This window comes from Ursus maritimus, unplaced genomic scaffold (assembly GCF_017311325.1).
Source record: "Ursus maritimus isolate PB19 unplaced genomic scaffold, ASM1731132v1 scaffold_25, whole genome shotgun sequence".
Classification (NCBI taxonomy): Eukaryota; Metazoa; Chordata; class Mammalia; order Carnivora; family Ursidae; genus Ursus; species Ursus maritimus.
Window position 1 is genome coordinate 9,259,650 of NW_024425008.1, and position 26,607 is coordinate 9,286,256.

At 52.9% G+C, this 26,607-nt stretch overlaps 1 protein-coding gene and 1 long non-coding RNA gene across 10 annotated transcripts; one reads left to right on the forward strand and one right to left on the reverse strand.

Annotated features, from left to right (window-relative positions):
- Positions 1-1,534: 1,534 nt before the first annotated feature.
- Positions 1,535-14,876, reverse strand: LOC121105210. Of its 6 annotated transcripts, XR_005837636.1 has the most exons (6): positions 14,673-14,876; positions 13,214-13,375; positions 10,226-10,472; positions 8,387-8,520; positions 6,407-6,807; positions 1,535-1,755 (listed from the first exon to the last, which is right to left on the reverse strand). It is a non-coding gene; the product is annotated as an uncharacterized LOC121105210 (long non-coding RNA). The 6 variants fall into 6 exon arrangements; XR_005837634.1 differs by lacking the exon at positions 1,535-1,755 and having other exon boundaries at positions 5,676-6,807; XR_005837632.1 differs by lacking the exons at positions 1,535-1,755; positions 6,407-6,807 and having other exon boundaries at positions 8,300-8,520; positions 13,264-13,375.
- Positions 14,877-15,028: 152 nt separating this feature from the next.
- On the forward strand, positions 15,029-25,528 carry LOC103669781 (alpha-1-antitrypsin). 4 transcript variants are annotated; one of them, XM_040641484.1, is made up of 6 exons: positions 15,768-15,786; positions 17,050-17,152; positions 21,180-21,838; positions 23,253-23,523; positions 24,822-24,969; positions 25,281-25,528. In XM_040641484.1, exons 3-6 carry the CDS (start codon positions 21,184-21,186, stop codon positions 25,470-25,472), a joined length of 1,266 nt encoding a protein of 421 aa, XP_040497418.1. In that variant the 5' UTR covers positions 15,768-15,786; positions 17,050-17,152; positions 21,180-21,183; the 3' UTR covers positions 25,473-25,528. The 4 variants fall into 4 exon arrangements, with proteins under 4 accessions (XP_040497419.1, XP_008696347.2, XP_040497417.1 ...); XM_040641485.1 differs by lacking the exons at positions 15,768-15,786; positions 17,050-17,152 and adding an exon at positions 15,029-15,152; XM_008698125.2 differs by lacking the exons at positions 15,768-15,786; positions 17,050-17,152 and adding an exon at positions 15,042-15,184.
- Positions 25,529-26,607: the final 1,079 nt, after the last annotated feature.

A 26,607-nucleotide genomic window follows, 5' to 3' on the forward strand; every position in this document is an offset into this window, starting at 1 on the left:
TGGCGTGATCACTTCTAGATGAAGAAACATGGAGGAGTTAACCTTAGACCCAGGCACGAGAGGACACTAAAGAGGGATTGCTATGGATGAAAGCAGAGAAGAAAGGCAGGGAGTCATGGCTACCAGGAGCCAGGTGCTAAGCTTCTAGAGCCCTGTGTGAGAGAGAGGTCAGCATTGAGTCGGGATATGCGGAGTTCCAGCCATTTCTCAAGGCAGGCCTTGGAGTCAACCACTGTTGACTTTTACTTCCGTGGCAATTGCTACCCAGAGTCACTGATTAACGTCCCCGGTTGCTGGAATCCAAGCATTGCACTACTCCTCAGACCTCACTTGGGTCCAAGACACATATTCTGCTGAGTGGTGTTGAGAAACCTGTCTTGGTGATTTTTTGATCAGTGTGACTCAGTTCCAGGCATGAGGTGTTTTCTCTGCACATCCGAGAACTGAGTTGTGTTCCCCCCGCGGTTCAGACTAGAACTGGGTGGCTGGTACCTGCAGACAGATTTGGCCAAAGGCTATCACTTCTGAATGGCCAACTTGTAAGCCGATGTCCAGTTGTGGGTGTTGGTTTGCAGCCCCTGACTCCATGGGTGTAAAATAATTTGGAAATCTGGTGGAGAAATATCAACTCTCTTACAGACTTACTTAACCAAGTTGGCCCGTGGTTAACGCGTAACAACATGCTCACAAGAGCGGCGTAAGGGAGAGCCGATGCGTGACACTGGCGTTGTTCCCAGAAGTAGGGAAGACAAGGAGGGAGAACCGTTCTCAGGGAGGGAAGGGTAAGGTCGGCAGACTGCGGTACAAATCAGGAGTCAATAGTTGGGCATCGGAAGCAGCCCTCACTTAACTGGCCAGTCACATTGTCCATATTAGTTATTCTTAAACATCTGCTTCGGGCCCAGGTGCATGGCCGCCAGCCTCAGTTGGAGAGCTGTTAAAATAGATCCTACATGACTTTTACAGAGGTCACCGAACCCCAAGGCCGATATGGCTAAGATTTTTAGGAAATTAATTAATTAATTAATTAATAAGCCAGCACACAGGAGAGTTGAAATAGCTCACCTGCAGACACAATACTGTTGAATTTATCTAAAAATGGAAAAGCTGGGGTTCCTGGTTAAGCATCTGCCTTAGGGCTCAGGTCGTGATCCCAGAGTCCTGTGATCGAGCCCACATCGGGCTCCCTGCTCAGCGGGAGCCTGGTTCTCCCTCTCCTTCTGCCCTTCCCCCTGCTTGTGTGCACTCTCTCTCTCTCTCTTTCTTTCTCATGAATAAATAAAATATTTTAAAAAAATAAAAATAGAAGTGTAAAAGCTAAATTTATATGTCCGTGAATGGACTGATGAGGTCAGGATCTCATCTTACATCAAACATAGGGAATCAATAGGGAATCATTATACCCTTTTGGGTTTGCTGCACACCAAAGTAATCACTCCTCACTTCCTGGCAAAGAAGAGATCTATTATTTTAACGTGACTTTTTGTAACGGGAATTCTATGGTCACAAGAAGAACCAGGCGGTAGCATGAAGTATCTATGTCTTACTCTATTAGTCAGGGTAGATTAAATTATGCTTCAGGAACAAACAGCCTCTACAATGTTAGCGGCTTACTGACAAAAGTTCTCTCTCATGCCAGTTGGCTCCAGTTTTAAGCAACTCTCCAGGGCATCTGTCCTTCATGAAGTGATCCGGCAGTCTAGGCGGCCCTCTGTCATGGCTTCACATCTCAGCATCCGGCCCCCACACTGACCGCTGTGAGGAAAAGACAGACTCACTCAGAGACTTTGTATCCCTCAGTCCGGAAGTGCTACTCAGCGTTTCTTCCTCATTTCTTTAGGCAGGACATGGACCCGCTGCACTGCAAGTTGGCTAAACAGTGTCGCCCCCCAGAGGAAAAGGAGAGCAGACATTGGACACACTAGTAATGTCTCCACACTCAACTTCGTCCTCCCTCTTCTGGAAGTTTCTACTCAGTCATCCGTGGACTGACACTGGGACTCTGGAACACCCCAAGGAAAAGTTGCTGGTCCTCTGATGGTAAATAACCATTGTTTCTTTGTTAGGGTCAGTTTAGGGTCTCTGTAGGAGGCAAGACTCATTGAAATGGCCTAATCTTTCTTAAAATTTACTTTTCCAACTTTATTGAGGTGTAATTGGCAAATACAAATTGTATATATTTGAGGTGTACAATGTGATGGCTTGATGCACACAGACATCGTGAAATGATTACCATATCCATCACCTCGCTTAGTTATAGTCACCTGTGTGTGGGGGGTCGGGGGGGTGAGAACATTTAAGGTCTACTTTTAGAGCAAAATTCAAGTATGCGATACAGTAACTATAGTCACCATGTTCTACATTACAGCCCAGAACTTAGCCATCTTGGAACTGGAAGTTGGTAGTCTTTGACTAACCTCTCCCCATTTCCTGTACCCCCAGACCCTGATAGCTACAGCTGTACTCCCTGGATCCATGAATTTGACCTTTTACGATTCCACATATAAGTGAGGTCATACGGTGTTTGCCTTTCCCCATCTGTCTTGTTTCACTTAGCATAACGTGATTGCTAAGCTTCTCGACATGAAACCCAGATGGAAGGAATTTAGGAGAACACTAAGTCACTGTTCTCTTTCTTCCATCACATACTTCCCTACCATCCCTACTGGGAAGCAGGCCCGTTTTCCCTGGTTACAAAGGCAGAGTAGCTGTGATTTTCAAGGCATTCAGAATGTCAGGTGCTAAACCCACGTGTGTGTGTGGGTGGGTGTATGTGTGTGCTCCCACGCTAAGTGTATGAACCTTCTCTAATGTCTCACAGACCGTTAAAGGATGGGATAACCCATGAAACTAAGGGTGAGTGGATATTTCAAATGGTCATGTATGCACAATCAAGGTAACAAAACCCATCAGTACACTTAAAGAGGGTAAAACAATTTTCAAAAACTTCATGCAGATCACACGGTCAAGGTGGTGCTCCTGGCCTCCAAGGGAAAATACATCAGAAACATATCCTGAGAGGTCTGCTAATCAGACTTCCTGGTTGAGAATATAAACTGGCCTCCTGCAAGGACCCTTACTAATCCCAATTTTAAGCAAAAGAGTAAAGAATTTGGGGCAAAACATAGAAATTTTAGGTTGTGGGTTGAAGGCATTCATTCAGCAACTTCTTCAGATCAAAGACCTCATAATCCCAGGGCTCTGGGAAACCCAGTCTGTTAGAGTCCTAGGGACTTACAGACAGGTAGTTCCTTCCTGATGTGATGGTTTTTAACATGTTATACTTGAAGTTTCAGGGGAAAATACCAAGAATCTTTTTTGTTGTTTCGTTCCTATGTTCAGGCATGCAGAGACTTACAATTAGTCTGGAACCATGACTTAGAAAATCGTACCTGGAGACCTGTTTCCAAACTGCCCTGAGCTCAGGAGAATTGAACATCCTCAAGAATTACCAAATCCCTATGTTTATTGCAGCATTATTTACAATTAACCAAGACATGGAAACAACCTAAGTGTCCATCAGTGGACGAATGGATAAGGAAAATGTTGTATGTCTACGCACTGGAATATTATGCAGCCATAAAGAGAATGAGATCTTGCCATTTACGACAACATAGATGGACCTAGAGGGTGTTATGCTAAGTGGGATAAGTCAGACGGAGAAAGACAAATACCATAGGATTCCACTCATAAGTGGAGTCTAAAAAAATGAACAAACAGACAAAAAGCAAACCAGACTTATAAATACAGAGAACAAACTGATGGTTGCCAGACGGAAGGGGGGTACGGGATGGGCAAAATGAGTGAAGGGGAGAGGGAGACACTGGCCTCCAGTTATGAAATGAATAAGTCACAGGACTAAAAGGCACAGCATAAGATATGTAGTCAATGATATCGTAACAGCAATGCGGTGGCCACATTTGTGCTGACATGCCCTAAAGTACAGACTTGTCAAATCACTATGTCGTACACCTGAAACTAACATAACATGACGCATCAACGATCCTCAAATAAAAAAGAATAAACTATAATATAAAAAATATATAAAAAACTATTTGGTAGAAAACAATTCATCATTTCAGAAGAGTTTATGCATGAAATTTAGAGATTTTAAATATGTTCATCAAGTAAATACTCAACGGCTGTTACATACAGACATGTATGCCAGGCACTGTACTAGAGGCTGGGTCTGGCTGTGAGGATGAGTGTGCACAAGAACCTACATGCTTCCCTTGCAATTAGGTGAAAGTCATGTATGGGATGGGGGCCAACGGACAGTGAGCAGAGTGAAATGCGTGGCTTCTAAGCCAGTGCCGTTAAGAACCAGTGTGTGCTCTCCAATTCTCTCTTTCCTGGGCCCTTGGAAGCCATGTGTTCCAGAAGCCGTAGCTACGAGATGGAGAAGGACCCCCTAATGCTGTTGTGCTAAGCCCCTGAGATTTGGAGATTGTTGCAACAGCTGCTGATTTGGGCTGGGGACTTGGCATAGAACAACCAGACATGGTCTTGCTCTCATGGAGACTACACTCTGGAGAGGAAGATGCTCGAACTGTTTGCAACTGTCTTCAGAGGTCAGATCTTAGATTTTGCCAAAATTATTAAACTCTGTTTTAAGGGGAGAGGATGGTACTGAAAACAAATTATGCATGATTTCATTCCACTCATACGACCATGCAATAAATAACTTTTGAGCTCCTACTGTATACAAGTTACTGTTCCAGGACCTGGGGGTAGGATGGGCAAAACAATGTTCGTGCCCACATAGTCTGGTGGAAGAGACAGACATAAACAAATTAGCAAAAAGGTAAATGGTAATATATAATGTAAATATAGACCTACAACGTAGTGTTGGGTAGTGACAAGTGTCATAAGGAAAAACAAAGCTGGTCAAGGACATTTTGTCACGGTGTAGGAGGACAGATATTTCAGATGAGATGACCAAAAAAGCATTCTCTGTGAAGGCCCATTGGGGGCATGGGCTGAATACCATGCAGGACCATCCATGAGAATACCCCAAAGAGGAAGAATATTCCAGGCAAAGAGGCCAGCAAGGGCAAGTACCAGAGCTGTTCTGGTAGGTTGGGCTCTGCGCTCCAACTCTGAGAAATGGCTAGATCCACCAGTAGCAAGGGAAGCTTTGGTCTGGCTGAGGTAGACCCTGACCAACTCACATTTCTGGAAAACAATTTAGGCTCTCAAATCTATATTACCATTGATTTGACGGCCCTTACACTCTGGCTTTAAGCTGTGTCCATGCATTGTTGAGCAAAGAGAGCCTATTAAACCCACATTTTGTATCATTCATATTAACATCTATATGGATTTCCAGCGACGTTCACCCACTCGGTGATGCCATGGACTTCTGCAAACTTACGTGGTTTCCCTTCCTAATCCAGGGGTGCCTGGATGGATCCAATAGGTCTATTAGAGTACAGGAGAAAATACTGTAAATTTTACTTTATTTATGTATTTATTTATTTATTTATTACAGAAAATACTGTAAAATATATTTATTAATTTTTTGTCTCCTTTTTTTTTTTTAAGATTTTATTTATTTATTCGACAGAGATAGAGACAGCCAGAGAGAGAGGGAACACAAGCAGGGGGAGTGGGAGAGGAAGAAGCAGGCTCCTAGCGGAGGAGCCTGATGTGGGGCTCGATCCCATAACGCCGGGATCACGCCCTGAGCCGAAGGCAGACGCTTAACCGCTGTGCCACCCAGGCGCCCCTTTTGTCTCCTTTTAAAAGTGTTTATTTTTCTTTGTTTAATTAAGGCAAAATAGGCATGGGGCAGTTGCACATGTATTTAATTTATAAATAACATATTTGGAGCTACTATCTTTTAAAGTTTCCTAATAGAGATGCGTCAGCCCACTAGGATGATTAAAGCCTTTCTTACCCAGGTAGTTGTGAATTATGGCTACCCCAGGTTCGGGAGAACAGCGCCAAACTGCCCTAGTTGACCAGATGACCAACACGCAATTAAGTATGATGACAAAAGATCTGAACAAACATCTTGGTGGGTGACAGTTTTGCATCTGGAAAATGTTCTTTAGATGCCAAAACAGTTGGGTTTTCCAGAGTTTTTCCTTGTTAATGAGGCTAACAGGAAAATCTTGAAATCTAGCCATGGAGATTCCTATCCCCAGGGAGGCCTCCAATCTCCAATTAGAGAGTACACGCATAGCACACATCAAACGAGGACAAGTGTGTGATAACCACAGACCTTAAGACGTGTCCAAGCACCAGAGTCAAAGCCCAAATATCACCTGGTCTTAATAAGGTCTTAATCACCTTCCTTAATGTTCATGTTGTAATATACAGGGAAGAATATACAGAAATAAACACTGCTGGTTTTCCAGGGCCAAACTGGGCAAGTCTCTTAAATTCTCTGAGTTTCGCTTACTTGTCTGCAGACAAGGTGCTAGCCGGCACTCGACTATGGCCCAGGCTTGTCGTGGGGTTCCCAGAGGCCATCTCCAAGAGGACAGTGACCTAACACATTGCTCAGGAGGACAACCGCCATGCCATTCCTTAAGAAGCTTCCATATGCTTGGACTGTAGACAGGCGTCTCATTCAGCCTTCCCCCAAACGCCTTAAGGTAGATACGATCTCGATTTTATTGCTGGGCTCACAGAGAGATTGAGTCATCTTCACAAGGTCCCACAACTGGTAAACAACCAAGATCTGAGCGCTGTGCTGTCTGACTTCACCGTGGAAGCTTTTCCACTCCATCAGCTGACGTCCAGGGGCGAGGGCATTTGGAAGAAAGACGAAGAGGGAAAGAGAAATCCTGGGGAAGTTATCTTAAAAAAAAAAAAAAAACCCAGAAACTGTCATATCCATAAATAGAGCATCTTTCTGTGTGGTTGTTAAGTTAAAAGGAATTAAAATATTCTTTTCCATAAATGCAACCCATTCTTGTTGTGAAAACATAAGCACACAAGAATATACAGAAGGAAGTAAAAGTCACTCCAGCTGGGAAGTGTGTTCCAGAATCACCACTGGTTTGTGTCCTTCCAGAAGCTTCTATGCATATACCTTAGTTTCTACATACGTAATCTCTTACTAGATACAGTATACTCTGAATGACACTGTTCTCTTACTTCTTTGTGATGAAAACAAACCAAAAGACCAAGACAGAGAGGGAAAGAAGAAGAGAAGGGGAGTCAGCATTGATTGGGTGTTCACTGTAGGCCGATCTTTTATAGATAAATCGACTCACTTTACCCGAACAACCACCCTAAGACCTTGGAACCAGAATCTCCACTTACTGATAAGGTCAGTGAAGCCAAGAGGGGTTAAGTAACTTGTCCACAGTGAATCAAGGCTGATTCTGAATGTCCCAAATCCCATGGGACTTTCCTACCAAAGTCCACGCTGTCCCAGACCCTATCAGGACCGTCATCTTTTCCAGGGGTCTGCATAAAAGAAAGGGGAGCCCCAGAGTCTCCTGGGGTGGTGGTACGTGTGTGTGTCTGTGTGTGTCTGTGCGTGCAAAAACACTTGCTTTCAACCTCCAGAGTGAGCCCACCCTCCCTGGTGGGCCTGAGGCTCCAGCCATGGGCGGGGGCACTTCTCCCTTCATCCCTTCCCTACGCCCTCCAGCACCCGAGCGAAGTCGCTTAGCAGAGCCTTCCCTGCCTGCTGCCCTTTTAGCCTGGTGGAGGCCAGAGGTAGAGGCAAGCAGGCAGACGAAGGCTCGGAAAACACACAGCCCCCATTGTTTGCTCTGCACAGACCTTCTTCACAGAAGGCGGTGTTGACCAAGCTTTGTTTATCTTAATTGCCCAACACTCTGCAGAGTGGAAAGTTGAATACAAGGCCCCGAGAACCTTTTTCAGTGGAATAGAAATCATTGATTTCTCACTAAATTTCTGGAGCAACTTTGTTTTTTTGTTCTCAGCCATGTCATCGAATTACTTGGTTTCCATTAAAACAAGCCTTGCACCGCCATGATCAGAGTGATATGTATGGTCCCTGGACTTCCATGATCGGTGTCTCCTGAAATCCTCGCTGGAAGCCTGAGAGGTCAAGATCATCATCTCCCTTCCACACACGAGGTGAAGTGACCGGCGCCAGGTTCTCAGCGCGAAATGCAGAGCTGGGATCTGAGGTGCTGCCCCGCCCCTGAGGTTCTGGAACCCTCCCGGGACATCGGGAGAGGAGGAAGAGGACATCGGGAGAGGACATCGGGAGAGGAGGAAGCTGTTCCTTATAAAGCTGGGCATACACTACCCTCTAACCAGCCAGTCCCCCCGAGAGAAACGAAAACATGTTCACACAAAGCCTCGTGCATGAGAGCTCACAGAGCTTCATTCATCATAGCCAAAGCTGAGACACCCAGACATCTGTCAACAGAAACTAATTGTGGTACGCCCCTACAATAGAACCGTATGCAGCCAGAGACGGGATGGATTTCACAACCACGACGTGGAACAAAAGAAGCCAGACGCGAAGAAAGTACGCAGTGTAGGCTCCCACTCTCTCCACGTCCTTCCAGAAGAGGCGAAACTGACCTACGGAGACAGAATTCAGAAGCGACCTTCAGTGGGAGATGGGGAGATGGGAAGATGGACAGACGGGGGAGCTTCCCAGGTTGATGGATCTGTTCTCTGTATCTCGATCAGAGCAGCAGTTCCACAGATGTACACAATCGTAACCATGTATCAAGCTGCACATTTAAGATTTATGGTTTTACTGCATGTAAATAACACCTCCGTAAAAGTAAATCCGTAAAAAGGAAAACAGGGAGGCAGTGATCACACGCGTCGGGTGATAGCAGGTGTCGAGGGGGAGGGAAGGGAGGGTTCAGGGGAGGTTTCGTCGAGTCATTCTATTTATTCTCTCAGAGCCTCACCTGCAGAGTGGATATAATAAAACCCTCTTTGCAGAGCTACTGGAAAGAGGACAGTTTGTGTACACAGGGCCGGGCACCCGGGAGCCAGGATGCAGCTGTGAGCAGTTGGGGATGGGAGGCGGCAGGGTTAGCTCCTGGGTGGTGGGATCTGCCAGGCTGAGCCAGCCACGGGAGAAGGGAAGGAGGCTCAGCGGACATGACACAATCCCCCTCCCTCGGTGCTATTTCACCATCCCAGCTCAGCCCTCGCTCTGTTGTCTTCCTGTGGGACCTTTCCCTTTCCCCGGGGGGCAGACAGAGGTGGCAGATGGGAGCAGCAGCTCTGGTGGGGGGGCAGGCTTGACCAGCAAGACAGCGTCACTCTAGGTCCTGGCTGTGAACCCCACTGCCCTTGTCCCCTCTGCCTCCCCATGGTGGGGGGCCTCCCTTCCCCACAGGATGGCTTCCAGCTCAAACAGACAAACAACGGGTTTTTAGTCTAGGAAGCTGCATGCCCCACGCCCATTTATAGCTATCTTTTTTTTTTATTTTAATTGAAATTCAATGTAAGGAACATATATCGTATTGTTAGTTTCAGAGTTAGAGGTCAGGGATTCATCGGTTGTATGCAACACCCAGAGCTCATTGCATCATGTGCCCTCCTTAATTCCCATCACCCAGTTACCCTGCCCCCAGCTCTCCCCTCCAGCAACCTTCAGTTTGTTTCCTGGAATTAAGAAGCATTCTATGGGTTTTCACACTCTTGCCCTGGCAAGATGCCTTAACCATCTGATAGAAGAAACATTCATTTCTTTTTTTTTTAAGATTTTATTTATTTATTTGAGAGATTGAAAATGTGCAGTGGGGAGGGGCAGGGGGAGAGAGAGAAGCAGACTCCCTACTGAACAGGGAGCCCGACCCAGGGCTCGATCCCAGGATGCTGGGATCATGACCTGAGCCAAAGGCAGACGCTTCACCGACTGAGCCACCTAGGAGCCCAGAAACACTCCCATTTCTGCTTCTTCGTTCATCTTACCGCCGTTCCTCCAGCAGCCTTGAGCTCCTGCTTTGTGCTCGGCACAGTCAGAGTGGGAAAACAGGCTGCCCTGCCCTCAGGTAAACCGCCCTCTGGTGTCAGAGCTGAGCCCTTGTCCTGCAGTCACACAGCCTGGTTCCCATCTCCCCTCTGCCACTCGCCAGCTCCAGGACCTAGGGCTCACTGGCTTGACTTCTATGAGCCTCAGTTTTCTCGTCTGTAAGATGGGGATAACAAAAGTGCCCACCTCATAAGCCTATCGTGTGGATGAGCAAAATTCATCTCTCTGAGATGCTTAGACCAGTGTCTGGCGTGCTCTAGGTCCTCAATACATGTGACCAAGTGTTACCTCGTGTGCTCTGGAAGCAGCCAGGAAGGAGACGTCCCCCAGCACGGCCAGGTTGAGGGGGGGGGCAGGAAGGCTCCTCCGTGACTTCATCCTGGCCCTAGGCGTGGAAGGGACACACTGAGTCCGAACGCTTCCCTCCCGGGACAGAGTGGCCCGTACAAAAGCCGGCAGTCTCACAGGCACGGCGGGGAGGGACCAGTGGCACTGGTGTGGTCTGTGGTCTCGGGCAGGGATCGCCAAATTTGTTCTGGAAAAAACAGATAGTACACAGGCCTAATTTTAGGCTTTGCAGGCCACGTACTTTCTGTCACCACGATTTGATTTTTCTGCTGCCCCGGGAAAGCAGTTGTGGGGGGTGAACCAACAGCGGGGTTGTGTTCTGATAAAGTGTTACACGTGGACAGCGACATCTGAATTCCACGTAATTTTCCTGCCTTACAAACCCCTTCCTCACACCACTCTGACCTCTGCTGCTGCTGTCACATCCCCTTCTCTGACTCTGACCCACCTGCCCCTCTTTTATAAGGACCCTTGTGATTACACTGGGCCCATGCCTGGAAAATCCAGGATAATGTCCCATCCCAAGATCATGACCGTTATCACATCTGCACAGTGACACACTCCCAGTCTGGGAAATAGGACGTGGGCCTCTCTGGAGACGTTATTCTATCTACTGCAGGAGTATTGACAGGAGAGTGGCTGACACGATGCCCCATGAGGTTTAAGCTGGTCACACCGCACCATCTCCATATGTCTACACCCGCAGGCCCATGAGGGCTGAGGACAGGTGAGGAGGGTGCAGGAAGAGGGGAGCTGGAGACGATGAGTTGACACAGAAGCCTCAGACCCGACAGCAAGGTCTGAGCGATGGCCGTGGGTCATATGAGGGTCAGGAGGCAGGAAAGAGAAGCCACCGGAGGTAAGATGGGCAGGAAGAAAGGGGCTGGAGGCTCCGAAGGCCACCCACAGCCATGTCGAGTGGTGCGGAGTGGAGCAGGCTGGCCCCTGCTGCCCTTCTCCTGTGGTGTAGGATGTGAGCCTCGGGCCTGCGATGTCAGGGGTGAGGTTGGGAGAAGGTGGGCCTGTCCAGGGAGGTAACTACCTGATTGCCAGAGGATTTTGCGACAGCTGCGGGCCAGGAGAATTGGCCTTTCTCACGGCCCCTGGGTCCGAGATGCGGGAGCACGAACAGCCCCCACCGGAGAGGACTTCGGAAGAAGCCAGGTCTCCGGGGACGCTGGGTATCAGCCTCGGGACAAGGACCCAGGCAGGGGAGGGGCTGCTGCCGGGGCAGGTGATGGGGAACTGAGCCCCAGGGCTGAACTGGGGCAGAGGAAGAAGAAGGTAGGAAAGCTCCCATGAAACCCAGTGTCCCAGGGTCCCGCCAGCTGGCTGTGGACCTGCCCTTGGAGTCTTCGTTCCTTCCTGTCACGGGGGACAGGGGACTACGTCTAGGGAGATGGAGCAGTTGCCAGGAAGAGAACTGAAGAGGAAGTCTGGCGTTGGGGATGCCCGCAGAGCTGCCAAAGGCCCGGGGCTCAGCCCCGGTGCATCCTGGGGTGTATCCCCAATGTCAACCCTCGTCTGTGGCTCCTGCCTCCTGCTTATCTCCTGAACCCATCCCTCCTCGCCATCCCCCTGCCTTACGCTCCCTCACAGGGACATCTGCAAGGGGCTCTGTGGTCCCCAGGCTCAGCCCCCAGCAGGGTACCATTTCTGGAGAGTGGGGAGCACACCTTCCACCTTTGCAAACTCTGAGCTGGAAGGTGATCAATACAGGACGTTTAGTGAGCGAACGAACAGATGATATATCCATTAATAGATGGGGAGAATTAAGGAAGATGACCCCATATGACGACCACAGAGAGAGGAAGGAAGGGAGGGATGGGGCAGGGAGAAGGAGGTAGACCGGTCACACTGTCAGCGTCAGGGTAACTCTCTGCGCCTCAGTTTCCTTAGCTGTCCTAAGGGGATACCAATGCTACCCACCGCGTGGGATCCACACAGAGCCCAGCAGGTAGTAAGCACTCAAGAAGCTCGGCCACGATGCACGAGGTGACAGGCCGCAGGCTGGAGTCGGTTTGGGGGCTGGTATCACCAAACCAGTGCAGCATAAGACGCGTTAAGACCGAGCAAACAGAAAGGCTTAAAGTCAACAGGAAAGAAGACAACACGGTGAATCGAACCATTTCAGTCCAAGGTCGGAGTTGGGCAAGTTCAAAGATCCCTAACGCCCTCTTTATCTGAGCCACCCACGCAGCGCTCGTATTTCTGAAAAACAAGTCCCAAAGTCCTTCGGGGTCTCCCTCGGCACCGTGCAGGGGTGTCCTGTACTGCGGGTGCTCGCCGGGGTTCCTGGGAGGACCCTCGCCACCCCCGCTCCCTTCCTCTCCCAGGTTGGGCTGCCGGCACCGTGTCTAGAGGCAAGAGATGAGGGTGGAGCTGGCACGGGGTCAGGGCCGGAGTACCCGCGCGAGCTCTCTGAAGGCCGGCAAGGAGCACTGAGAGGAGAAAACAGGTAACTTCGAGAGGCTCCCGTTGGCCAACATGTGCTGAATGGACCATCCTAATGGAAATACTATCATAGTTAAATAGGACAAGCTGAGTCTCCTAAAAGCGGAAAGGCCATAATAGCCATAATGGCCCATAAATTCAATAAATTTAAAATAAAGTGTAGAAAACATTAGTTATAATACAAATAATGGTTTTATTAATGTTAACACCTAGGGGATAAAGCTATAGACGCGTGCGTTATTCCCCCTGTTAACTCCGTTGTCACTTACAACGCATAGTTCTGCCCTCTTTTCCTCCGAGTAAGGATGAAAAGTGAAAACAAGAAGCCATGAGTAAGCCAAGTGTTTCCAGACAAAGTAAGACAAGAACCACACACAGGAAGCAGGCCCAGAGGTCACGTACAGAAGGGAAGAGGGTCCGGGAGGGTGTTGCAAGCTGGATGATTTGCAAGATGCCAACAGGAGGCAGACTCACGGTGCAAACTTAATTCATGTCCTGGGAGGGAAAGCCGGGAACCCACTCACGTTCTAACGTGAACAGGCTGTGACGAGGCAGAGACGGGTGTCGGTCACGCTCACAGAGCAGGCCTGGAGTAGAACATTCCACAAGCATCCTCTCGTTTGAGCCTGACAGCAACTATATGAGAAAAAGACTCTTATTATCCCCATTTCACAGATGAGGCAACCAAGGCTCTGAGATCAGCCACCAAATTGACGGGGTTCCAACCACCCCACACCGAACTTGATCTTCTGCTCCTGACCCTAGGCCTCTAGGAGCAAAATGAGCGCAGAACCCAGGAGAGGGGGGTGGGGCCTTTTGGGATGAGGAGAAGCTTGAATGCAAAGAGGTGTGCCTGGACAAAGACCACCGATCCCCAAATCTTTCTCCTGCTCAGACCCCGGGGACGCATCTGAACGGGCTACCTGGCCCAGGACACATCCACAAAGATCCCACGGTAGTTGGCTTCGACTTAGGGCCCACCTGGGCCAAGGCTGCCCCCAGCTTTACATGAAATCATCTTGTGCGCTCTTCACAATCCTGGTACAGCGACATATCTTATCTTGCATATTACGAATGAGGGAACGGAGGCACGGGGAGGGAAAGTGAAGCTCTCACCAAGGACAGGGGTGGAGTTCGGACTTGAATCAGATGTTTGGCTCCTGAGCCCATGCCTTAACCACCGCCCCACACCAAAGAAGGGAGCCAGTTCCTGGAGGGGAGGACCCCATAGTGAGTACGGGGGGACCCGAGTGGAAGTGCTTTCTGAGAGATTGGTGCACCTGTGTGTTGCATGGGACAGTCCTGGTCCCCACACTCGCCAGGGAGCCCTGAAGTGCACCTCCACTCTCCTGACCAGCCTGATCTATTTGGCCCAGGGCCCCTCACACACCCTCCCCCTCACTCCCTTACCACTGCAGGCCTCATGGCTCAGCTCTCGGGCTTCTCTCCATCCCACTCCCACCCCTAGGCAGGGCCCGAGGAGGCATAAGTTGTCCCCAGAAGCTTCTTATTTAAACCAGCCCACAGCATCTTCCTAGGATGCCTTCACTCCCAGGGAATCAGCCCAGAGGCTACCATCGACAATTCCAGAAGTAACCGAGCAGACAAAATGTTCTCCACCATGGCTCTTGGTTCATGGAACACCGTAGCCAAGAATGGTTACTGGGTGCCCTCCCCCACCTCCAACCAGGATTCTGTCCTTGCTCGGTTTCCCGGATCATCCTTCCCCTTCTTCCTAGATAAGGTGTCCAGAGGAGCTCTCCACAGCAGGAAATCCCAGGGAAGTGGGGACCACAGAATACGAGGATGGGGAGATAAGGACTCAGACTAGACAGGGCCCCAGAGCCCCTCATATGCTCCCTTCCAAATATCCCAGTCCCTGCTGGGACAACTTGCATCCCTTCTGCACCTAGCGAAAGTCCATGACACACACCTCTTCTATGCACAGACCCTTCCCAGCTTCCATGGGCTCCCACTGGGCATTTCTCAGGTGGCTCAGTCCTTCCCTCTACAGCTGGTCCTGGAAAGCTGCCAAGATGCTGGTGCCAGGCCATCGGCCAGGAAGGTGACACCTGCTATGCCCACGATCCCTCTGAGCCCAGTGCGACCCTCCCTCGGACAGAAGCTCAGAGGGACTGGGTGACTTGTCAGGGTCACACAGATGGGACCCAGCTAGAACAGCAGGTGACAAGCAGGACTGCCTGGGCCAGGGAGGGCTGGCTGCACCCGCCTGGCTACCCACAGCTTTGTGCAAGGCGGCTTCCTGTCCCAGTTCCCCGCCCCTCCCGGACCTGCTGCCTCTGACACCCAGAGCCTCCTTCCTCCAAGGCCAGCAGAGACTGTGCCCTGCTCAGGGTGCGTACAGAGTCCCAGAGAAGGAGGAGGAAGAGGAGGAGGCAGGACACTGTAGGAGGTGTGGAGGCCACCGCAGCTCGAGGATTGGAGGTAGAGGGGGCGTAGGGCAGTGCCCTCCCACCAGCCCAGACGCCATGGGCTGAGGGAGCCAAGCTTGGCAACGGCGTGGAAGGTGGAGCACTTGGCATTGCCCATCCACTGTGGGAGGCGGGAGGGGCAGCTGGGTTTGGAGGGAGGTCATTGTACAGACGGAGAAACTGAGGCATGGGGAGAGGAAGAGATGCCCAGGAGGTATGGAGGTCAGGCCTCACCTCAGTCAACCAGCTCTCTGCGTTGTGAGGGGATGTAGAGGCCCGATGGGGAGAAGCCCATCCGGCCAGCTGGGGGGAAAGAGCCTGAAGCCAGATTGTGGAACTGGGGGGTCAGAATGGGAGCGGGGAATCCTACTCTCTCCGAGCTCCTTCCTGCTCTTGTCTGGCGGGTGATACATACTCCCCTCCCAGGGTCACTGAGAGCACTGGATGGGAGAAGCCTTGGGGGCATTCCTGGAAGGCCCCCCTCCCGCAGTGACACCAGGGAGGCCCACTGGCACAGGTAGGACCACATCATAAAGGGCTCGCTGTGCACACCCAGCACTGGACTCTGAGCTTACCCAGAACTGTTGCATTCAATCCTCATAGCAGCCCAACAAGGTGGGTACTGCTGCAATCCTCATTTTACAGGTGGGGGAACTGAGGCACAGGGCGGTGGAACAGCTTGTCTGAGATCTCATGGTCAGTGAATAGGGGAGCTGGGTTCTCAGGTCTGAACCTATGTAGCCAAGGAAGCTGCAGGCCATTCACCTGGCACAGTCCCACATTTGGGACCAGAGGAATGAGAGAAGGGACAAAACTGCACTCTGCCACGCCATCAAATAGCTATAGAGCACCCACCATGTGCCGCGCTCCGGCGGAGCGCACGGAGAGGGAGGTGGTCTGCCCAAGGTTTTAGAGAAATCGCAGTCAAGCGAGGCCCAGCCAGTCTCAAGCCTGTACCACCACCTCCCCCACCGCCAGCACCCCGGGGACCTGCATTAGCCCCAGAACAGGGCCACCTTCCCAGGAAAATTCAAGCAGTATGTGGATCGCATTCCTCTGCTGGGAGCCACACCCAGTGGACACAGTAATAGGCCGAGGCTGGCCGAGAATTCAGCCTCGTCCTGCCCAGAGAAGCCTGGAGAGCCTGGCTGAGCAGACCCAAATAAAAAGCCCACTGTGTGCCGGGCACTTTACAGAAGTTATTGTGCACATCCCTGACAACCGTGCTAGGGAGTGGGACTTCCAAACCCCTCCGATGCGGACGAAACCACCTCCTGGTTCGGAGAGGTGAAGATGCTTGTCTGAAATAGCACAGCCCTGCTTTACATATTTACCATCTGACCCCTGGTCTGTGCCCCTGGCCACCCGTGCCAGCCCAAAGCGGCTGTGTCAGCCTGGGTCATGGCCTGTATTCCTTCTCGGGAGAATCGTCAGAGTTCATAGCTGGGGCTAGCTTGGTAACTATGAATGAGCAGCCTCTCCACTCTGGACCTCCGTTTCCTTCTCTGCCAAAGGCGTTTTCACTTCCCTGCCCCCTCCCAAGCTCACTGCGTCTCCAGCAGCAGCCATCTCAAGGTGGTTGGGTAAAGCGCAGCTCTTGCTGGGGCAGCCAGTGGGAATTCCCCAGTGGGAGGGTAGGCCACCCAAGGAATGCTAACCCCAAGAGTGCCTGAGTCATGCCACCTCTCCGTGGATGCAGGACGCCACGGTTTATGAGCTGGGTACAATGACTCCCTTTGGTAGACAGGACAGAGGGCCGTGGGCTGCCTGGGCAGGGCGCGTACGGGTGGCGCGGGTGGGCAGCTCAGCGGTGGCCTCTGGACTTAGTCCCTGTTTGCTCCTCCGATAACTGGGGTGACCTTAGTTAATATTCACCAGCAACCTCCCCCGTCATCCCTGTGAGTCCATGGCTTAAATAGGAACCAGAACAAGGCTCGGTCTCCTCAGCCTTGGTCACCGGCCCCGGCCTGGGACAGTAACTGTAAGTATGCCTTCCACTGGGGAGAGCCTCCGGAGAGGCGTCGGGGCCCCTGTGCCGCTGGGCGGGCCCCTGTGCCGCCGGACAGGTCCCGGGGATGCAGGGAGGGTGGAACAGGCTGGGGCTGGACCCCCTGTCGTCATGGCAACAGCAGTCCCGGAGGTCCCTTTCCACTCCCAAGCTTGCCCCCGGGGCCTCCCCAGGACCTACTGGTGAATACACTGGGGAACCCAGGTTCCCACAGGGACCTTCTGGAAAGCCGGGTGGGACCAGAGCCCAGAGTTCCAGCCACTCATCGGGGCTCCATCCTCTGCAGAGACGCCCAGAACAGAACCGTGCTGGGCCCCCCTGTGCTCATTGGGTCTCAGCGCCCTTGTGCGCAGTGGAAGATGGGAAACCCTGGAGGGGCCCCGGCCCAGGCTTTCAGCTGTGCTGCTGAGCCCTTGCTCTAGCCAGCTGGCTGCTGAGCTCCTTACAGGCGCTCTGCCACCCGAGGCTTAGAGCAAACTTCTGAGGTGGTTACTGAGATTACTCCCATTTTACAGATAAGGAAATGAGGAACAGAGAGGCTCATAACTTGCCCCAAATTTCACACTCTCCAGGATTCCAACTGGGGTCACCTAGCTCCAGAATTCACCCTCCCAAATCTCTTCCTCCCACCAACATAATTCTCCTGGGTCTTAGGAGTCAGCTGGGCAATGGGAGAAACCCAGCTGGGCTGGCCTCGAGGCCCCTTTGATGCTGGGTGACCCTGGACCACTGCTCAACCTCTCTGTCCTCTTAGATAAACCGTAGACAAGCTTTGCCCTCATTCCTCTCACCCGTCCCTGGCCCCCAGCCTTGATCTCTGGAGCATGGGAAGGATATAATTTTTCTGTCATCAGTTCTTGGAGATGGGGGCCACAAAGATGACAAAGGCCAAGGCCACCAGACTCCCATGTGGCACTCCAAAAATCCATAACGCTATCGATAGCAGCTAAGGCTGCCGACAGTTGGCTTTGTGTCAAGCATTTCTTGGCACTTTGTACATATTAAATTTGCACAACAGCTCTGTGAGGAAGTGCACCCTTGTCATCTCCAGGAAACGGAGGTTCAGAAAGGTTAATTAACCTGTGCAAGGTCACACAGCTGCTATGGAATTGAACTCAGGCATTGTGGCCTCAGAGCCGCTGGCCTGAGCCACATGCGGTGCTGCCCCTTCTTCATTTAGCCCGACCCCTTCCAAGCATTTTCTGTGTCAAGGTCTCTGGCTTCAGCTTTGTAAACAGAAGGACTGAATGCTGAGTTCTGGAATCAAAATGCCCGAGATTAAATCCCAGATTCATAAGCCACCAGGTCTGTGGTTTTCAGTAAGTTGCTCAACCGCTGGAGGCCTCAATTTCTCCATCTATAAAATGGGGCTGATAATCATTCCCGCTCCACAGGGTAAGCGTTGAGGGGACATTAGATGAGTGCACATAAAACACCTGCTGTTTACTGGGTGTGATGACCGGGACGGCGATGCTGGTGCTGGTGTGCGCTCGGCACAGGGTTCACCAGCTAAGAGGCAATACGTAACTCGGAGAATCGAATTTACACTTCTCCAAACTCAGAGGCAGTTCACGGCCGAGCAGTGGCTGCGTCGCTGGGTGCTTCACCGTCCACTTTGTCCACTCCGTTGCCTTCCCCAGCATGAGGCTTCGGGGGTGCAGGGTGCAGCCTTTGATAGAAGGGCATGGAGAAAGCAGAAGCTTGGGGGCCCTAAAGGAATAATTGAGAGGCAAAAGGAAGCCGACAGGAGGCCCAAGCCCAATGTGAAGGTCCCTCAGGGCTCAGTTCTGGCATTCACAGAGTCTGAGAGCAGCGGACACGGCTGTGTCCGGCTGCAGTTCAAGTGGCGGGAAAACCAAGACTCGTTCCAGCTTTGTCGCTGATTCGGTGTGTGGCCTTGGCAAAGCTCTGACCCTCTCTGGGCCTCAGACCTTTTACTGTAAAAAGAAAGAGTCAGAATGGGTGATGTTATACCCACCGAGATGGGTGTGCTCAGCACCGCTGGGACCCCTCCCCAGCTCAGCCCGGGCCCGCAGCCCTTGGAGGGAGAGGGCACCCCACCCACCCCTGCACCCCCACGGGAGTCTCAATCCATTTTGCTCTACCAAACCCAAATACCTTCTAATTGAAAATCCAGTGTTAGTACAGGGGAAACTCGTTTCGGTCTTCCCCCACCTCGACTTTGACAGCTGGGGACTTGCTTGCCCAAGGCCAAGGGGATGCCAGTGGTCCCATCAGGGCTGGAAGCCACAGCCCCTGAGGCCACTGGCATATTTAGTCCCCCTCCCCCCTGCCCCGGCAGAGGCCCAAATCTCTCAAGATCTCTGAGCCCCGCAAAGAGGAGGGGTTACTGCAAACCCAAACCGTGAAGGCCCGCAGCAAGCCCCAGAGGGGACGCGGAGAGGAGCCGAGGGAGGTGGAAATCTACCGAGCCAGTGCGGGCTAGTGTAAGAAAAACATAAACACGTATTACGTAACACGCGGTCTGTCACGTTTGGATTACTTAGAGGCACGAAGGCCAGAAAAAGGGCGGCAAAGAGAAACCAGGGCCCTGCTTCATTTCATGGTTTGATTCAAAAGAAACTTTTAAAAGTCTGCGAGGATAGACCTCCTCATTTCCAGCTCCTTCCCCTCAGGTTTTCAAATTCCAAGTTCAAGGACTCCTTTGTCTTTGTGTTTTACTAGCTTGATGAGTTTAGTTCCATGAGAAATAGAGAGCTATGTGGCCGCAGGCACGCTCTCCTCTGCTTGGACCTCAGTTTCCCCATCTGTGAGGGGAGCAGGTTGTACTTAGGGGGTGCAGACTGGTGGCCCGAGGCAGGGGCCCATCTGGGAGCCACGGAACACGCGTCCTTCCACTGCCTGCCCTCCGGCGGCTTCTGATTTGCAACCCCTACCAGCTTCTAGACCCGGTCAGTGTGAGGTCTGGTGCAGGGACTTATTTCGTGAAATTCTCCCAATGCCCTTACTTTCTATATGAGGCAGAATGAGAACCAGGGAGACCAAGTGGCCTGTCCTGGGTCACACAGCTGATAGTGACAGAGCCCACATTAGAACTCAGGGCTGTCTGAAAAAGAGATGTTTTCTCAACTCCTACACCCCACCCCACACACAAGCACACGACCCCCAACTTACTGGAGAAATCAGAGTCTACTGCCCCCATCATTGCCAAGCCCAGAGCTGGGACATGGGTGGTGACAAGGATGGGAGGTACGCTGACTGCAGGGACCGCAGCCCATTCGTGTGGCTGAGGCCGCAGACGAGTGTGGGGCTGCCGTTCGGCTCAGGCGGTACTGCTGGGGGCTGAGGCTCACCGTGAGTGGTGAGTGGGGACAGCCTCGCAGCTCCATGGGCTCTGGCTGTGTGTCACTGGGCAGAATCTTACCCCCTCTGGGCAGCAGCCTCATGTCCATTAAATAAAAGGAGTCAGTGGAAATGTTCCCATTTCACACCAAGTTGTACCTGAGCCTGAACTGGCCAGATTCCCGGGTAGTTGTGCACAAGTCTCTTATGCTCATTGTGCCTCAGTTTCCCCTTATGCAAGACAGGGGCTGTGACACCTGTACACAGGGCCATGGCAGGGGTAGGGCAGCCGTCAAGAGCACGGACTCCCACCCACACGGCCCGGGTCTGTGATTCTGCTCCTGCTACTTTCCTGCTCTGTGGTCTTGGGCAGGTGACTTCAATCTCTCTGGCCTTCGGTCTCCTCCTCTGTGAATGGACAATGGTCCCGTGCCCTAGGTCATAGGTCATCACAAGAGGGCAATGAGATGAGACAGCCAAGTGCCTAGAATGGGGTTCGGCACGTGGTGAGCCCTGTAAAGTCCTTGCTACTGTTCAGTCCTTCTTTGATGGGGACTCAGGAGAGGGCTTGGCCCGGGGCCAGCACACAGTAGGGGTTTTAGTAAATTCTGGATGCTCCCCTTGGGGTCAGTCAGCGGCCAGGGGACTCGCCGTGTGGCCTGACTCGGGCGTGCTGCCCCTCCTCCCTCTCTTGCAGGACCATGCCATCCTCCATCACCTGGGGCCTCCTCCTGCTGGCGGGGCTGTGCTGCCTGGCCCCCCGCTCCCTGGCTGAGGGTCTCCAGGGAGACGCTGTCCAGGACACCGATGCTTCCCAGCACGATCACGAGGACCACGCGGAGCCAGCCTGCCACAAGATCGCCCCGAACCTGGCCGACTTCGCCTTCAGCATGTATCGCCAGGTGGCTCATGAGTCCAACAAAACCAACATCTTCTTCTCCCCCGTGAGCATCGCTACGGCCTTTGCGTTGCTCTCTCTGGGGGCCAAGGGCGACACTCACTCCCAGATCATGAAGGGCCTCGGTTTCAACCTCACTGAGAGAGCAGAGGGTGAGGTCCACCGAGCCTTCCAGCAACTCCTCCACACCCTGAACCACCCCGACAACCAGCTACAGCTGACCGCTGGCAACGGTCTCTTCATCTCTGAGAACATTAAGCTATTGAATAAGTTTTTGGAGGATGTCAAGAGCCTGTACCACTCAGAAGCCTTCTCCATCAACTTCGGGGACACCGAGGCGGCCAAGAAACAGATCAACGATTATGTAGAGAAGGGAACCCAAGGAAAAATTGTGGATTTGGTCCAAGATCTTGACAAAGCCACAGTTTTTGCTCTGGTGAATTACATTTTCTTTAAAGGTAAGGTTGCAACACCGCCCTGAGCTGTTTCCCACAAAAACATCCAAAAATATTCTCAAACACGCACTTGTTAAATTTCTGTAGCAGTGCAGGATGAGTAGGGCAGTGTGTCTCCGCATGTGTTATTTGGTTTCCCACACACAACCACGGTCAGACTTTCCATGATCAACTCAGGTCAGGTGATGATGGGTGAGACAGTCAAATCATCACTTTCTCTGCAGGACTTTTCAGAGCCTTTAATGTTCTAGTGTGCCTTGCTGATCCCTTCCAGGGAAGGAGGTAAAATAGGCATTTTTAGCAGAGTGTATGAAGGGAATGGGGTTTCTTGGAACACAATTTCTGAAAACTCCGGTGCAGTGGAAGGAGGGACAGCTTTCGAGTCAGAAACACCAGGGTTGGAATCCTTCTCCTACCGATTATGAGCTGCTTGACTGGGGGAAAGTCATCCTACCACTTTGAGGTTTCCCCTCTGTAATGGGGACATAATGACACCCTTGTGGTCAGGTTTCTGTGAGGACTGAACAAGTTACACAGGACACGGGGCCACAGGCTCACACGGCAGGGGCTCAACTGAACTTAAATCTCAGCCTGGCCTCCGCCCTGAGGGATGGCAATGTGGGGGGGGCGAGGGGCCGCAGAGGGCACTCTAAGGTTGTGGAACAGCCCACAGAGATGGCCTGGGTGGGGGAGAGGTGAGAACAAGGCCAGGGTGGCCTCCTTCACTGTGCCGGCCCCTCGCTCTGGAGATGACAGTGCAACGGAGAGCTTGGGGCCAGAGTCCGCACATCTTAGGTCCCAGCTCGGCTGCGGGGCTTCTGGCGGGTCTGGCCCCTTTCCAGCCTCAGTCTCCATCTCCGTCCAATGGCAGAGTTGGGCGCAGGAGTCCCCAGGGCAGCCTCCCACTCTGACTTGCCCGGATGGTGCCGCTGTCTTGGAGTGGGGGGGTGGGGAGTGGGGGAGGGGCTGCCCAGGCACCTGCATCCTGCACGGTGATCCAGGGAAGCCTTTGAGTGGGGGCGACAGTGAGTCCCTGAGTGATGAGAACCGCCCGCTAACAAGGGGCAGGGAGACTCGGACAGGGAGGTGCCGAGTAGGACTGATGTCCATCATTTTCATGCAGACTCTCCCAAGCCGCCCTCAAAGAAGCAAGCATGAAATACGAGGGGAAATGCTCGCTCTGCACACCCAGCGTGGCAGCCCTTAGCCCCCGTACAGTAGACATTCTGGATCCTACTCGGGTCTTGCACTGTCCTCACAAGAGCCCTTTCAGCAGACTTCACAGCAGCCCCGTTTACAGATGGCGAAACAGGTTCAAAGAGAAGGATCTCAGCAAGGGGGCTCAGGCGTTCTCATCCCCCCGTATTATCCAAACCCTCTCCCATCTCTGGCTGATGCCACCTTCCCTTCTCTCCAGGCAAATGGGAGAAGCCCTTCGAGGCGGAGCACACCTCGGTGGAGGACTTCCACGTGGACGAGCACACCACGGTCCAGGTGCCCATGATGAGTCGCCTGGGCATGTTCGACGTCCACCACTGCGAAAAGCTGTCCAGCTGGGTGCTGCTCATGGACTATGTGGGCAATGCCACCGCCATCTTCCTCCTCCCCGACCAGGGCAAGATGCAGCAGCTGGAGGACACCCTGACCAAGGAAGTCCTGGCCAAGTTCCTGGAACACAGACACACCAGGTGATGCCCAAACCGGAGAACAATCTGGGTGCTGCCACGTCGGGCCCGGCCACAGGGAGGGAGGGTGGACCCCCATCCCGTGGGCCGCACAACTGCACGTGACTTGCTGTCCCAGACACAGTCTCGTGTCACTCATACCGCACCAGCCAGGCTCCGTGAGAGGGACGGGGCCCACGGGGAGGAGGCCAAAGTCCTGTGTCCTTGGGGACTCCCCCACCCACCACCACCACGGACACTGCCCCTTCCATGTGTCAGCGCCCAGAGCAAGGTGAGCCACGCCAGCAGGTGTCCTGGAGAGCCGAGAAGGGAGAAGTGGCTTCTGGCAAGGGGCGCAGTGCAGGCGGAGTTAGAGGAGGGACAGTCAGGGCTAGACGGGGGAGAGCCCGCCTGGGGACCAGAGAAGCAAAGGCCCAGGTGGGCTTGGGTTCCTCTGTCACCAGACCAGTGCGGTTGGATGAGGTCCCCACCGCGAAATGATATGTGAGCGCACAGCCCGGATTCGTGCGAAACTCCGTAGTCACAGGACGCCCAAGCCCTCGGGAGCTAGTTTATTGGGGACACTCCAAAACATACATCCATGTATAAATGTATGCAACAGGATCATAGAAAAATAATCACATAAGTTAAAATTGGAATTAAGAAATAAAATTAATATCCAGAAGAAGACATAATAGACATATACATACATAAATGAATATGAGAATACAAAAGAAAATAAGGTTAAAATTAAAATAACAGTTTTTTAAGACTTCTACCCCTCCCCTCAACTCACCCCTGCACTCCCTGCACCAGAGGCTGAGGAAGGAGAACAGGACAGAGCAGAACCCAGAACGGCTCACGGGGGGCCTCCATGCCCATCAGCTCACCTGGCAGACCCTTCTTGGGACCACACGTTGTCTCCCTGGGAAGGCAGAGCTGAACATTCAGCCCGGGCACTTGCACCTGCCTCACCGAGCAAATGTCCCTCAGTACCCGCCCCATACCCCAAGGTCCCCCTGGAGAAGTCCCTGTCTGGGGGGACCTAACCCTGCAGGACAGTGTGCTAAGAGCTCCCCAGGGGAGTGCCCAGAGGGCCCTTCAGAGGAGGCAGGAGGCAGCCCCTGAGACTTTGCAGGACAAGCCCATCCCCGTGACTCTACATTCTCTGGCCCCAGGAGCTGGAGGAATGAGAAATAGAATAAACCCATGAACACCCCCAGGCCTCATGTGGGAGGGAGAGGGGCCGCTGAGCGGGAGAAACAGCCAGAAACGAGACACTCAATGTGTGAAACCCCTTTGTTTCCTAACCCTCGTGACAGGTCTGCCAGTTTACGTTTGCCCAAAATGTCCATTTCTGGAACCTACGATCTGAAAACCGTCCTGAGCAAAATGGGCATCACCAAGGTCTTCAGCAACGAGGCTGAGCTCTCGGGGATCACGGAGAAAGAGCCCCTGATGCTGTCCAAGGTGAGTTGTCCCTGGGGTCCGTGGGCGGTGTCCCTGCTGGGGTTGGGGGCTGCTTCCCAGCGAGGCTGAGAAGGTTGGTGAGGACGGAGAAGTAGGGTCCGCCGGCGGAGTCAGGCAAGGCCTGGAGAAGGCGGTGAAGGCCTGTGTGTTGCCTGCAGGGAGGAAGGCCGTGGACAGGGCAGGACAGGCCGGGCGGAGGAAGGCCCCAGTGAGCCCCTCCCTGGGTCCCAGTCCCTTCCTCGGGCCTTGCTCGCAGGCTGGGGGAGGGGACAGCCCTGCTCAGAACAGACCCATGTGCTCTCTCCCCGCAGGGGTTGCATAAGGCTGTGCTGACCATCGACGAGAAAGGGACGGAAGCTGCTGGGACCACGGTTCTGGAAGCCATCCCCATGTCGATGCCGCCAGGGGTCGACTTCAACAGCCCCTTCCTCGTCATCATCTATGATAGAAACACCAAGAGCCCCCTCTTCGTGGGAAAGGTGGTGGACCCCACCCAGAAGTAACCGCCTTTTGGGTTCAGCTCCCTCCCCAGATGACATTAAAGAGTGACCCGGCCCAGGCTCCAGTGTGACGTGTGAATCCTTCAGCCCCTCATCTCTCGAGTCACCCTCTCCGGCCCGAGGAAGTGGCCGGACCGGAGGTCACCGCGTCTCTCCTGTAGGCGCTGTGTTACTCTGTGGCGGGCCTTTACGCTGTCCGGGAGCTGTGCGAGGCCAAGATGAAACGTTGCCTGCCACGCACAGTTTAGTGGCTCTTCCCCAGTCACTGTGGGAAAGCTCTAGGCTCTCAGTCATATCTGGGAATCCCTAAGGGGGGATCACAAAGGCTCAGATACCGGCCCGCAGCCCCCACCTCCACCAAGCATCCCCCTCTCGCTAAGCCCCCCAGCCCTGCTGGTGCTCCCCTTGCCCCCCATGAGAGCCCCTTCCCCTGCACGCTGCCAGCACCAACCAGGAGGCTGCCCCCCCGCCCCGTGGCTCCCAGGGCCTTCAGCTCACACGCGGGGGCTTGGAGTTCACCACCCCTCCAACTGCCAAGAGAGTAGAGTCCATCCCTTCTCATCCCACCTTGACACCTGAGCCAGGCTTGAGCTCCTATGGCTCAAAGGCCTTGCCTCCAAAAGCTATGGTTGATTTTTCCTGGAAGCGTTTCAATGGGGCCTAAGCTGGGAACACATACTTCTGTCCTTGTCCTTCCATCTCTGCCCCAGGACCCTCAAACACATTACCCTTAGAAGCAAGTGGGTCTTCCCTCCTCTTCTCTCCAGGCGGGTCTCTGGGCCTTGGTCTGGTCTGTGTCCCCTGCCCAGACTTATCCTGAAGCTTAACTTGCAGGGATACTTACCCTGTGTCCTCTTCTACCCCAATCACGGGGCCAAGTGGTGGCTCTGGAAAGTCATTCCAATGATTCTTTGGTCATGGGAGAGGAACCAGGCCATCAACCACTAGCCCTCCCTGCCTTCCCTTGGCTAAGCTCTGACAGGGTACACTTTCCATCTGGCCTTGTTCCTGCCCCACGGCCCTGCCTGTGGTCTTCAGAGGAAACCACAGCTCCTAACCACAGCTAGTGGCCATCCCAGGAGCAGCCCTTTCCCTAAGGGCCTTGTGGCTCGTTCTCATCTCCAAGCCCCACGGAAGG